Source organism: Aphidius gifuensis, linkage group LG3 (genome assembly GCF_014905175.1).
Source record: "Aphidius gifuensis isolate YNYX2018 linkage group LG3, ASM1490517v1, whole genome shotgun sequence".
NCBI lineage: Eukaryota > Metazoa > Arthropoda > Insecta > Hymenoptera > Braconidae > Aphidius > Aphidius gifuensis.
In genome coordinates this window covers 27,236,538-27,249,828 of record NC_057790.1, presented here as the reverse complement: position 1 = coordinate 27,249,828, position 13,291 = coordinate 27,236,538, and the positions used below count along the sequence as shown (strand labels likewise).

The 13,291-nt window shown below is 26.8% G+C and overlaps 2 protein-coding genes across 3 annotated transcripts; both read left to right on the top strand.

The window, feature by feature from the left end:
• The first annotated feature begins 175 nt into the window (after positions 1 to 175).
• Positions 176 to 2,373, top strand: LOC122853440 (F-box protein SKIP2-like). The gene is made up of 5 exons (XM_044153920.1): positions 176 to 297; positions 410 to 481; positions 688 to 817; positions 901 to 1,409; positions 1,509 to 2,373. Exons 1-5 carry the CDS (start codon positions 190 to 192, stop codon positions 2,130 to 2,132), a joined length of 1,443 nt encoding a protein of 480 aa, XP_044009855.1. The 5' UTR covers positions 176 to 189; the 3' UTR covers positions 2,133 to 2,373.
• Positions 2,374 to 3,136: 763 nt separating this feature from the next.
• On the top strand, positions 3,137 to 7,543 carry LOC122853439 (RNA polymerase-associated protein CTR9 homolog). Of its 2 annotated transcripts, XM_044153918.1 has the most exons (5): positions 3,137 to 3,283; positions 3,557 to 5,620; positions 5,713 to 5,829; positions 5,900 to 6,871; positions 6,989 to 7,272. In XM_044153918.1, the coding sequence occupies exons 1-5, from the start codon at positions 3,242 to 3,244 to the stop codon at positions 7,190 to 7,192; spliced, it is 3,399 nt and encodes a 1,132-aa protein (XP_044009853.1). In that variant the 5' UTR covers positions 3,137 to 3,241; the 3' UTR covers positions 7,193 to 7,272. The 2 variants fall into 2 exon arrangements, with proteins under 2 accessions (XP_044009853.1, XP_044009852.1); XM_044153917.1 differs by having other exon boundaries at positions 5,900 to 7,543.
• The last annotated feature ends 5,748 nt before the right edge of the window (positions 7,544 to 13,291 follow it).

Below are 13,291 nucleotides of genomic sequence, written 5' to 3'. Positions count from 1 at the left end.
TGATCAGGTCAGTCGAAGTTCAAACACACCTCATATCGCCTCATAGTATATTTTGACATAGCTTACATCACGTGGTTGCCACGTGGCCAAATACTGGTGCTGGAAGCTTTACTAATTTTTATGAACAACAGTTAACAATTGTGAGGTGATAAGGTTTGGCCTTCATACAAATTATTAATTTTATCAGATATGAGTCAGCTCAAACGATTACGGAAATCAAGCTCGCCAGAACGCTTGATAAAAAAATATAAAGCTACAAGTCGAATTCCACGTTGCATGAGCAAAAAGAATAACAAGGTTAATTAAAAAAAAGTGCAGTATAGTCTGCATCCCATGCTTGTAGATTATATTATATATAATATATTGAATTATTGTTATTAATTTGGTAAATATTGATTATTCTTTTCAGAAATACTATCAGCAACCTAAGGCTCCAAATCCAATTGAAATAACATGGTCTTTTAATAAAAAAGATGATAAGGTTAGTCGAAAATAAGTGTTAGTTAGTCCAGTCATAGAGTTTTATATATGAACTGGTTTTGTAGTCCATAGTCAAGTTAACATAGTGTAGTATAGTATAGGCATAGAGGCCTACAATAAAAATTATCAACAGCAACAACAACAACAAACAGCAATTTACTCCAACAATTTACTTCAGCTTATATATTGTTTATATATTTTTTTTAGACAGATTACTATCACCATGATGATGCTTCATACGCCAAAATCAGGATGATAATGGAGCGTGTTAATGATGATTGCCTGGCTGAAATATTCATGTATGTGCCAGCATATGAGAGACAACAAATTGCACTGGGTAAGATGATGAATTATTTAATTTAAAAAATTATTATTTACAGTATATATATAATGACAATTAATTAATTTTTTTTTTCTTAGTATGCGAAAAATGGAAAAGAGCTCTTGATAATGCTTGGTTTAATGTCAAAAAAATTGAACTAACTCATTGGGAGTATGACGAGTATCCAAATTTTTTAAAGAAAAATTATCCAACAATAGATAGACAATTTAATTTTTTAAAATCACTGCTTTATAAATGTGGTCGTTATTTACGAGAATTAGACTTGTCAGTCTATCCTAAATGTAACATACTGCCAATTATTAATGAGTATTGTCCAAATCTCGAAAAACTTGGAATAAGAATCGATAATATTGATGATATTGATGATGCAATATTAAGTAATGCATTTACAAATCTTTCTAAACTAAAAGTATTAAAAATTATATTTCATCGTTGTCTTTGTGGTGTGGATTCATTGGTACCTACAACTTTAATTAATTCATTGTTAAACGTTGCTGATACATTGACTGATCTCAGTATGTTAAATTGGCCTGAAGCCATGCAGCTTGAGGAGGAGAACGCTCATTTTCCAGAAGAAATGACTAGTGTAAATATATTATTTAACCTAAACTTTATACATATATCTTATTATCTTATCTATCGCAATATATACACAAGTTTTTTATGTGAATTATCTAATTTGCAGGTGATTTCTCAACTAAAAGCCTTAAAAAAATTTGTAGTTGCTGGCTTAGAATATCACAAGAGTTTATATGACTATGTGCAAAATTCTAAAAAAATACAAAACTTTTTTGGCAACGCTACTTACATTCGAGGAAAAATGGATAATAAAAAAGAGCTCTTTAAAAATATCGAGGAATTAGATATTATGTGTTGGCCAATTAACGATGATGGTATATATCATATTGCTAACACTATGAAACATTTACGGATACTACATGCATCATGTGACTCTCTAACTGATGCTGGTATCGTTGCATGTACAAAAATGAATAATTTAAAATGTCTCGATTTTTTCGGCTCTAATAACACCACTGACTCTTCAATTATATTGCTTAAAAATTTTATAAAATTAAATTTACCACACAGCAATAAAATTACTGATGAATCAGTCATTAAGGTTCTCGAAAATTCACCAGAGATGCAAATTCTTGTTGTTGTAAACACAAGTATAACTCATAAATTTATTGAAAAAGCAGAAGAAATATCGAGAAATCGTAAAAGGCAATTAAAAATATGGGTTTCACGTGATATGCCTGTCACACAAGTTCAATATGAATATTTAACTATTACACATCACAGATATTAATATAATTATAAATTCAATTATTTTTAACGGTAAAATTTTTATATTTTTATGTTTGCTTATCGAAGGTAGCTTTGTTTTGTTTTTTTTTTTTTTCACCTGTAATTTTTTTGTTTGGTTTTTTTTAATTTTTTTATTGTTTCTTTATTTTCTTTCTATTTTCTATGTATATATCGTTAACAATTAATTAACGATTATCTGTATAATTATTATGCAAAAATAAATGCTTTAATTAAAAAAAAAATTGGTATATTTATATTTTTTTTCTAATATTATTTATCCATACATATTTCATTCATTTGCAGAATAGCTCGTATACAAATTTTATTGCATCTTGAAGAAAAATCTTGTGCGATCAATTTATTATTTAAAATGTACCTATTTAAATAGTATAATTATTATACAATTAAAATTTAATTATTATATAACTATATACAATAATAATTTAAGAATAACTTAAATCTCATAATACATATGCGCATTACTAATTACTAATTATTAATTAAAATAAAAAAAAAGAAAAGTAAAAAACATTTAACAATATTCTTAAATAAATAATGATTGATTGTTGTTGTTGATGTTGATGATGATTAAATGATTATTAATATTGACGTTCGACATATTGTTGTATCTAATCATGATAATAACTGACACGAGAATAAACACCAGGAAGTGCTTGTTCACCACATCCAATTCCTAATTGTAAATTTCAGTAGATACCGGCATGCTTAGGTCACGTGGTTAATTGATAAAATATTATATTCATTTTCAAAATACTGTATATAAAATTGTTAAATTGCCAATTTATAATAATAATTATAATAATAATAATTCAAGAAAAAAGATTTGTTTTTTAAAATTCGCTGTTTTTTAAATTTAGTTTGCTTTGTTTATTATAGAGGTCAGCAGCTCTTGGAGACGACATTTTGATTTTTTTTTATTTAGTTGGTATGTTTGTAATAAAAAAGCCGTGTATTTTTTTTTTTTATCTTGTTGTTTGTTGACGGTTTGACGTGTGAAGCCTCTTCGAGAGCAACAAGAAAGTGTCTTTAAATTGTTACAATATTATATATTAATTAAATCAGTTAATAAAGTTATTTGTGACGCCAAATATGGCGGGATCAATAGAAATACCACTTCGTGATACAGATGAGGTGAGTTTTATTAGATATCAAGTGTTTTAAATAATTTAAATGTATCGGCTTTTTAGTGTCTATCTTAAACATAACCTCTAATTTGACTATAAAAATTTAAACAATCACTGTTATTGTTGTTGTTGTTGTTGTTGTTGTTGTGGTTTTTTTCTTAAATTTTATTTTATTTATTTCAATTAATCTTTTTTTAATTAAATAATTAAAAAAAAAAAATCAAAATAAATTATCGTTACTCTTTTATGTTTATTTACAAATTGTTTAAATAATTAATAGGTGATTGAACTTTATCTGGAACAACTACCTGAGGGCGATGAAGTACTTAGTATATTACGTTCAGAACATGCCCAACTTAATATCTGGGTCAATTTGGCATTGGAATATTACAAACAAAATAAAATTGAGGATTTCATTAAAATCCTTGAATCATCTCGTCTTGATGCTAATATTGAATATCGTGATTATGAAAAAGATCAAATGCGTGCATTGGATATGTTGGCAGCATACTATGTTCAAGAAGCTAATCGTGAAAAGAATAAAGATAAAAAAAGAGATTTATTTACAAAAGCAACATTACTTTATACAACAGCTGATAAAATTATTATGTATGATCAAAATCATTTACTTGGTCGTGCATATTTTTGTCTTCTTGAAGGTGACAAAATGGATCAAGCTGATGCACAATTTAATTTTGTCTTGAATCAATCACCAAATAATATTCCATCACTTCTTGGTAAAGCATGTATTGCATTTAATAAAAAAGACTATCGTGCTGCACTGGCATTTTATAAAAAAGCATTAAGAACAAATCCAAATTGTCCAGCTGCTGTTAGACTTGGTATGGGACACTGTTTTATGAAATTAAATAATCAAGATAAAGCTAAACTTGCATTTGAACGTGCACTACAACTTGATAGCCAGTGTGTTGGAGCTTTGGTTGGTTTGTCAATATTAAAATTGAATGAACAAAAACCAGATACAATTAGAACTGGTGTACAAATGTTATCAAAAGCCTACACAATTGACTCGACAAATCCAATGGTACTCAATCATTTGGCAAATCATTTTTTCTTTAAAAAAGATTATAATAAAGTACAACATTTGGCACTTCATGCATTTCATAATACAGAAAATGAAGCAATGCGAGCTGAGAGTTGTTATCAGCTTGCTCGTGCATTTCATGTACAAATTGATTATGATCAGGCATTTCAATATTATTATCAAGCTACTCAATTTGCACCAGCAGCATTTGTTTTACCCCACTTTGGCCTTGGTCAAATGTATGTCTATCGTGGTGATTCAGAAAATGCTGCTGGTTGCTTTGAGAAAGTATTAAAAGCTCAACCTGGTAATTATGAAACAATGAAAATACTTGGCTCATTGTATGCCAATTCATCGTCACAGTCAAAAAGAGATATTGCCAAAAGCCATTTGAGAAAAGTAACTGAACAATTTCCAGATGACGTTGAGGCCTGGATTGAATTAGCACAAATTCTTGAACAAAGTGATTTAACTGGAGCATTAAATGCCTATAATACAGCAATTAAAATATTAAAAGACACAGTTCAAGCTGATATACCATCTGAAATATTAAATAATGTTGGTGCTTTGCATTATCGTCTTAATAATCTTGAAGAGGCAAAAAAAAACTTTGAAGATTCATTGGCTCATTCAAAGCTAAGTGCTCAAGATGATCCAGCATATTACAATTCAATAGCTGTTACCACAACATATAATCTTGCACGTTTGAGTGAATCACTTTGTGTGTTTGATCGTGCTGAAGAATTATACAAAGACATATTAAAAGAACATCCAAATTATGTTGATTGTTATTTACGACTTGGCTGTATGGAAAAAGACAAAGGACAAATTTACAAAGCATCTGATTGGTTTAAAGATGCACTACGAATAAATCATGAACATCCTGATGCTTGGTCACTTCTTGGTAATCTTCATTTGGCTAAAATGGAATGGGGACCTGGACAAAAAAAATTTGAAAGAATTCTCAAGAATCCAGCAACAAGTAATGATGCCTATTCATTAATAGCACTTGGTAATATTTGGCTACAAACTCTTCATCAAAGTGGCAGAGACAAAGAACGTGAAAAACGTCATCAAGATCGTGCATTGGCCATGTACAAACAAGTATTACGCAATGATCCAAAAAATATTTGGGCAGCAAATGGTATTGGTGCTGTTCTTGCTCACAAGGGTTGTATCAATGAGGCACGTGATATATTTGCACAAGTACGTGAAGCCACTGCTGACTTTTGTGATGTTTGGCTTAATATTGCACATATTTATGTTGAACAAAAGCAATATGTTAGCGCCATTCAAATGGTAATTTTAAATTTTATTTATCTCAATAATGATGATGATTATGATGATGATAATTGTTGTTATTTATTTATTATTTATTTATGTTTTTTTAGTATGAAAATTGTTTGAGAAAGTTTTATCGTTATCATAATTTGGAAATTCTTCAATATCTTGCACGAGCATATTTTAAAGCTGGAAAATTAAAAGATGCTAAAATGACATTACTCAAGGTAAAAAAAAGAAATAATTTTTAAGCTTTTATTATTTATTTAATAAATAATTTTTGTTATTATTTTATAGGCAAGAAGAGTTGCACCTCAAGATACCATAATTTTGTATAATATTGCACTGGTATTACAACGTCTTGCTACACAAATTCTTAAAGATGAAAAATCAACATTAACAATTGTACTTCAAGCTGTAAATGAATTGGGTCTTTCACATAAATACTTTCAATATTTAGCAACTCATGGTGATAGAATGGAAATACTTGCTGCAAATGAGGCACAAATTTGTCAAGATTTATTATCACAAGCACAGTATCATGTTGCAAGAGCAAGAAGAATTGATGAAGAAGAAAAATTATTGAAACAAAAACAAGAAGATGAAAGAAGACGTTTGAAGGAAGAACAAAATCGTGAATTAAGTTTAATTGAAGAAAAACGACGTAAAGAAATAGAATCAATGCTACAAAAACGACAAGAATTTGTTGAAAAAACTAAAAATGCAGTGGTATTTGGTGATATGCCATCTGAAAAATCAGGTAAAAAAGGTAAAAGAGGACGTAGTGATCAGTATGTCAGTGATTCTGGTGGATCTGGTGGTGATGAACGTCGTGAAGATGCAGCACCAAGAGAAAAAAGTCGTAAAAGAAAAGCAAGTGGTGATGCTAAAAGTCGTAGACGTAGTAAAAAAAGTAACCATGACAGTGGTGGTTCAGGTAGTGATAGACCAAAAGCTAAACGTGGCAGAAAACCAGGTGGTGGTGGTCGTAGTGGTAGTAGTAAAAAAAGAAAAGACACAAGACCAGCACCAGAAGTTACTAGAAGTAATTCCAAATTTTTATCAAAAGAAACAATATCAACAAGTGAATCAGACAGTGATAATGGTGGCAAAGCAAGTACAAGTAAAGGATCTCGTGGTGGTGTTAAACATTCAGATGGTTCAAGAGCATCATCACGTGACAGAAGTCGTTCAAGATCTGGAAGTAGATCATCACGTTCAAGATCTGGAAGTAGATCTTCACGTTCAAAATCAGGAAGTCGTTCACGTTCACGTTCGCATTCAGGCAGTCGATCAAAATCTGGTTCTCGTTCACGATCTGGATCAAGATCACACAATTCACGTTCACGTTCACAATCACGTTCAAGATCAAGATCAAAGTCTGGATCACGTTCACGTTCACATTCTGGTTCACGTTCACGTTCTGTATCAAGATCTCATGGCTCTCGTTCACGATCAAAATCAGCAAGTCGTTCAAAGAGTCCATCAAAATCACGCAGTAGATCTAGAAGTGGCTCAAGAAAATCTCGTAGTCCAAGTGGTTCAAGAAAATCACAATCTCCTTCAAAGAGTCCCTCAAAATCACCATAATAACAAAATAAAAAAAATAAATGTATATATTTTATTAGGTTTATGGAATAACAACATCATCATCATTAGACATATTTGTATAATCGTTAAACAAAACAAAACAAATTGATGAAGATTATTATTATTTATTTATTGATTGATAATTAATAATTAAAATAATAATTATATTACAATTATTCTTTTTTCATTAAAATAATAACAACAACAACAACAACAACAACGTGACAATGGACCAATTGAAAAACAATTTAAAAAACAAACAACAAGTGAGTTTAAAATTATAATTTATCAAATGGATTTATTTTCAACGAAAAAAAATAATAAAATCTTCCAAATTATTCAAAATTAAAATGCAATTATGTGTGTTGATTATTTTTAATAATGTTTAGTTGGAAATTGGAAGCATTGACATGAATGTCATTTCGATTTATGTTCGTTGAGAATTATGCTTTCCCTTATGTCATTTATTTAGCATTGGATGTTGTCGAATCGATCGATTCCATATATTTTTTTCCAATTTTACGAGAGAGTATTTCCCAAGAGTGTGCCAGAAAACTTGGTAACTAATATTTTTTTTATTTTGCATTGATCTTGGTGTCATCACCTTCAACCACTTGAACCGTTTTTTTTTTCTTTGAAAATAATATAAAATTTAATAAACATAAAGTCGTGGTATTTGATCTCTTTTTTTTTTTTATACGAAAAAACAAGTTGCCCAAAAAAAAAAGGCAAAAAAAGTACCAAGAGTACTTTATCTTGTCTATGTTTTTTTTATTTTTATTATTTTTATTATGATAAAGTTACGTGGGTGGTTTTGTTTTGGTTTCGATCGGACCCTCTTAACTATTTTCACAACCCTGAGTTTTTTTTTATTTTATTTACCGAGGCCAATAAAGATTTCAAACTTGAAACGTTTTTCGAATAGTAAAACCACCTGACCAGCTTCTTTAACTTCAACCAAAGGGTTTATATAAACTTTTTTTTAAAAATATTATTTTCATTATTTATAATATGCTTTATTTTTATATTTTTATATTATTGGTTTTGGCATTTTGACAAAGTGCTTGCTCTCTCGCATTAGACGTGTATCTTGAATTAGGATTGTGTCGGCTAACTCAACCGAGCATGTTGCTTCAAAAAATTTTAAACTTTTTTGATAGATTACAAGTAAATACAAGCACATGTTTTTTCCTATTACATGTATTCTCAATAATTTCAACAATATTTTATTATTATTTTAAAATTGAATATATCACATCAATGTAGATTATTATTTTTTCTTCACGATGCAAAATAGACAAAAAAAAAAATAAAAAATATAAATAATGAAACACAAAAACTTGAGACATTAATGATGAATAAATAAATTTGTCTCTTTAAATTTGGTGGATATTTAAATGACATTTTAAAATATATTTAAATAAATATACAATACTTGTTTTTTGATACTTGAGTTTGAGGGGAAAATAAATTGGTAAAATTAAATTTAAAACAAAAACAATGAATTTAGATTTAACATGCTGTTGAATTATAATTATTATTGACGACTGATATACCTGCTTGATATGACTTGGTATATTATCAGTGGTGTATTGCGCGGACGCATTGCCCCTGGCAAGGAGTAGAACCTGTGGGGTCAGTCAGGTTTTGACCGCGTTCTCGTTCGGTACATATTTATTTCAAATACCATATACCTGCTTCATCAAGCTTAATTACATAACATAACATAAATATATATACAGTATAAACTTGTACGTGTGTGAAACAACAGATTAATATTATTATTTTTTTTTTTTTTTTTTTTTAAAAAAGAGTAAATTTATTTATCATTAGCAACTTTTTAAATTTGGATGTTGGTGAGTGTTGAAGAATTTTTTTTAAACCGGCAATTTAAAAGGAAATCGATTTATATACTTTTATGAAAAAAATTTCCTTTTTACAAATTGAAAAGTCTTTTCGTTTATTTATTTATATTTAAAATTCTCAAGACGACAAATTATCAAAAGTTTCATCAAACTTTTACGCTTGATTTTTTTTTAAAATTCATCTATTTTAATTTGGCTTTTATCGGGTATTTTTTTTTCATTGTATTTTTGTTTTTCAATTGATTTTCAATTTTTAATCAATTTTTTTTTTATATGAATATTTATATTTCGTGGAACAATCAAATTTTAATTTTTTTTTTCCGATTTTTGATGAACCACGATTGAAATTGTCAAATTCTTTGTCGCTTTCAATTTTATCGAAATCACTCTTTTTTTTTTTTCAAACAATAGTATAGTAAAAAAAAAAAATATTTAAACCGCAATGTTGATGAACCTTTCAAAAACAATTTTGAATTCCACCAATTATTTTTCTTCACTTGTATAAAAAACTTGATTTGTCTTGACATTTGTCCATCTGTTAAACCAAAAAAAAAATTAAATAAAATGTAGATTAAAGCTTGAACTCAAACAGCATGATAATTAAAAAATCAAAGCAAAATAAATCAATGTTCTTGCGCGATGATCAGTCATTTATTAAATGTGCTTATTCGCATACATTTATCAATTGATCTGCATAAATATATCAAATAAATTTATGTAAATTTATCAAAGCATTTATAAAATCATTTTAATTAACAGTTTTAAAAATTCTAAATCAACACAAACTTATCAAAATATTGATTATAGAAATTTAATTATAAAACTTTAGAGTTGCGTTTGATAAAATTTTATTGAATTAATTGCCTTGGCGGTAAAGCCATATACTTTGCTATATACATAATATATATTATAAAAATTACATATACATACATACATTAACACAAGATAAATAGAGTAATTAATTATATGTTTCATCTGTTGATCAGAATCTATTCAATTATCACATGTTTATCTACAAATTTATATTGAAAATATAAAATCCTTGCTTGATTAATATTTTTTTTCATTTAATTTTTCAAATACATCCAACATTTTAATATTGGATAATACATAACAAAGTGTACACTACATACAGTTAATCCTCAAATTTGCATTCATGATAATATCAAAATTCAAGTCCACCCGGGAATGGGGTTGAAGTTTATCTTGAGCATACTCGGAAGAAAAATAAATCTTGTCTATGTATCTACTTATATATTGTTTATATACTGATTTTAAGTATAAACTGAGCTACATTATTATTTCAAGTATAAAACACAAAACCGTCTACTTGATGATTTATTTTGTAATGAATAAGAAAAAATAAAAAATACATTAAAATGTTTATAGCTGTATGTGAACTCAATGTTGATCGTAAAAGTGTACATGGATATATATATTTTTTTTTTTTAATGTGTGGCATTGATGGTGCTTTCGGTTTTTAAATTTTATCTTCTAACCAGAATCTTTGTATAGAGTAAAACGGAATTAAGCTTGTAAGAGCAATAACTTTTATCCACTCGACAAGAATAAAATATCGTTGTATGTTATTCAACTTGAGCTTTTGCTTTTTGTGAAATTTGTAATATTCATTAGCTCATTGCATGTTTCAACAAAAAATAAAATGAATATATATGTATATAAAGTTTAGATCAACTGCGATAAAACAAATATAATTTAAAAATAATTTTAAAAATATGAAATTAATATTTTACAAAAAATAATGAGCACTTTTATAAAAAATAATTAAAGCTTTTATGTATACAGTTGATGATGAAAATTTATAAATATTCAGTTGAGTTTTAATTAAATGTCTATCGACTTACCATCACAAGGATGCCAATGATTATTCTCGACATCATGAGCAAGTGCCGGTAATGCTTTTCTCAAACTTTGCCGCTGTAAAAATATGAAGAGGAAAATGATGATGATGATCTTTTAATGAATAATATATATTGAGACATTTCATCAACTCGGAAATTTATTAATCATAGCTGTAATATTTATCGAGATAATGACTCAACACTTAGCTGTAATTATCTTTCTCGCAACTTGATTATGTTTTTTTCTTTTTTAGCTTCAATTAATTTTGAGGATAACCAGAAAAATAAAATCAAGTTGGAAATATATTTAATTTAGTATTTATTTCAATGGCAAAGTAATTATTATGCATTGGAAAATTTAAATAAAATTATTTTCCAAGATGTTATTATTTCTCAAAATACAGCATCACTTTAAAAGGGTAAATCTTGGAAAACTATTAATTTCAAGGGGTGAATAATATCCATATTCATTATTCTACTTTATGTAAAACAAAAAAAAAAAAAAACCAAGCATTTCAAATATCCATCCACTACTGAGAAAATGAAAAAAAAAAAAAACGAAACAAATTATCTTTCATGATATAAAATTCTTTTTATTGACTGTATTTTTAAATATTTATTTTTTTCACTTTAAATATATATTAAAGTATGAAGAAAAAAATAAAAAAAAATTCATTTCATAAAATATCAGCTTTTTTCTTATTCAAGAAAAAAAAAATATTTATTTTTAAAATTGTCATTTGTATAGTAGGTATATAAATTTATTAAATTTTCATTCATTTATACATTTTCTATTTTTTTTTTTTTTTGATATTCAACTCGTATAGAAAAATGAAAACAAGCTATCTATATAATATATACTTAATTTTTATTTTTATTTGCACGGATACTTGCACGTGTTAAAAATATAAAAATTCAGTAAATTGAGTGCAAGTATACATTAGATACAAGTCACATACACATGGAATATTTTTATTATTATTATTACACGTGTTGGTAGATTCGAAGAAGAAAATTTGTTGAATAAAAAATAAAAACATTTTAAAGGATCAACTGGGTATAACAAAGTACAAAGATAAAATAATGATAATAATAAAAAAAGAGGTGATAAATTGTATAAAGATTTTAACATAGTGACTCAATGTCAAAAATATATATATCTTTTCATCATTTTATGATATTTAAAAAAAAAATAAATAAAAATGAATTTAAGGTTCTTTGATGTAGAGATGAATTTTTTTTATTATTATTATAATATATAATAAATATAGTGCCTTTGTAACTCTTGTGTGTCTGACTACACATGCGACTATTCCACTTGATATACAAATTTCATTTATCAGTATGAAGATAAATTAATTAACATTTCATCAATTTACCTTGTCACTTAATTTTAAGCACACACTAATTAAGCTCGTAATTAAATTTTATATGGATTTTTTTTTTTTTTTTCTAAAATTTAGGTTTCTTTTAATTTAAAAAGTATGCTTCGATGAATTTTTTTTTCATTGTTAAAAGTTTACAATATTCCTATAGTTTTATATATTATTATCGACTGAAAATTATAATTAAATTGCTTGATTTTTTTTTTCGAAAATAAATAAAATTTTCTTACGTCAAACTTACGTATATATTTCGTGATTTTATTATTTTTTTATTACTTATAATCAAGTTTATTATTATTATTATAAACACGCAGATTATTTTTTTTTTTTATAAAAAGTTTGTTTTATTTTAAATATATAAATAAATAAAGTTAAATAAAATAACATGGTACACCAATTTTGGATATGGGAAAAACAACAGCTTGTCGCGTCTATGCAAAATACAAGCTTAAATATTTATATAATATTTTTTTTCCTCCAAAGTATACAATGTTCATTGAAAATGAATTTTCTTTTTTTTTTTTTTATTTCAATTTATTGTATATTCTCTCAGGCAACAAATGCCAATGATTACCATCATCAAAAAATGTCACATTTCAATTTATTATTATTATTATATTTAAATAATGAAAAATTCCAGTAAAATTATTTTTAATACCAAGAGATATTGTTTTCTTATCGTTATTTTAAAATTAAAAATTTATACAAAACTTGAATGGCTAAATAAAAATGTAGAAATTATTTTTAATTTTAAATGGAGATTTATGAAATTTTAATTAAAAGTAATTAGTTCAGGGGGGAATATAAGTGAAGGCACTCTAAGAGTTGGAATTGCCAAAGCTTTTTTTTGTTTAGCCAAATAATTAAATATTTTATTTTCATACAATGTGCAAAGATGAAAGTTTGAACTCGACAAACCTTTGTCTGTTGTTTCTTGTTTTTTTTTTTTTTTTCTCGACATTACTGTCTTATCACTGTCGAAAGCTC

Coding starts and splice junctions, on each gene's coding strand:
- LOC122853440 (XM_044153920.1), top strand. CDS start 190: ATGAGTCAGCTCAAACGATTACGGAAATCAAGCTCGCCAGAACGCTTG. Junction 298..409: donor TGAGCAAAAAGAATAACAAG/GTTAATTAAAAA, acceptor TATTCTTTTCAG/AAATACTATCAGCAACCTAA. Junction 482..687: donor TTAATAAAAAAGATGATAAG/GTTAGTCGAAAA, acceptor TATTTTTTTTAG/ACAGATTACTATCACCATGA.
- LOC122853439 (XM_044153917.1), top strand. CDS start 3,242: ATGGCGGGATCAATAGAAATACCACTTCGTGATACAGATGAG. Junction 3,284..3,556: donor CACTTCGTGATACAGATGAG/GTGAGTTTTATT, acceptor AATAATTAATAG/GTGATTGAACTTTATCTGGA. Junction 5,830..5,899: donor CTAAAATGACATTACTCAAG/GTAAAAAAAAGA, acceptor ATTATTTTATAG/GCAAGAAGAGTTGCACCTCA.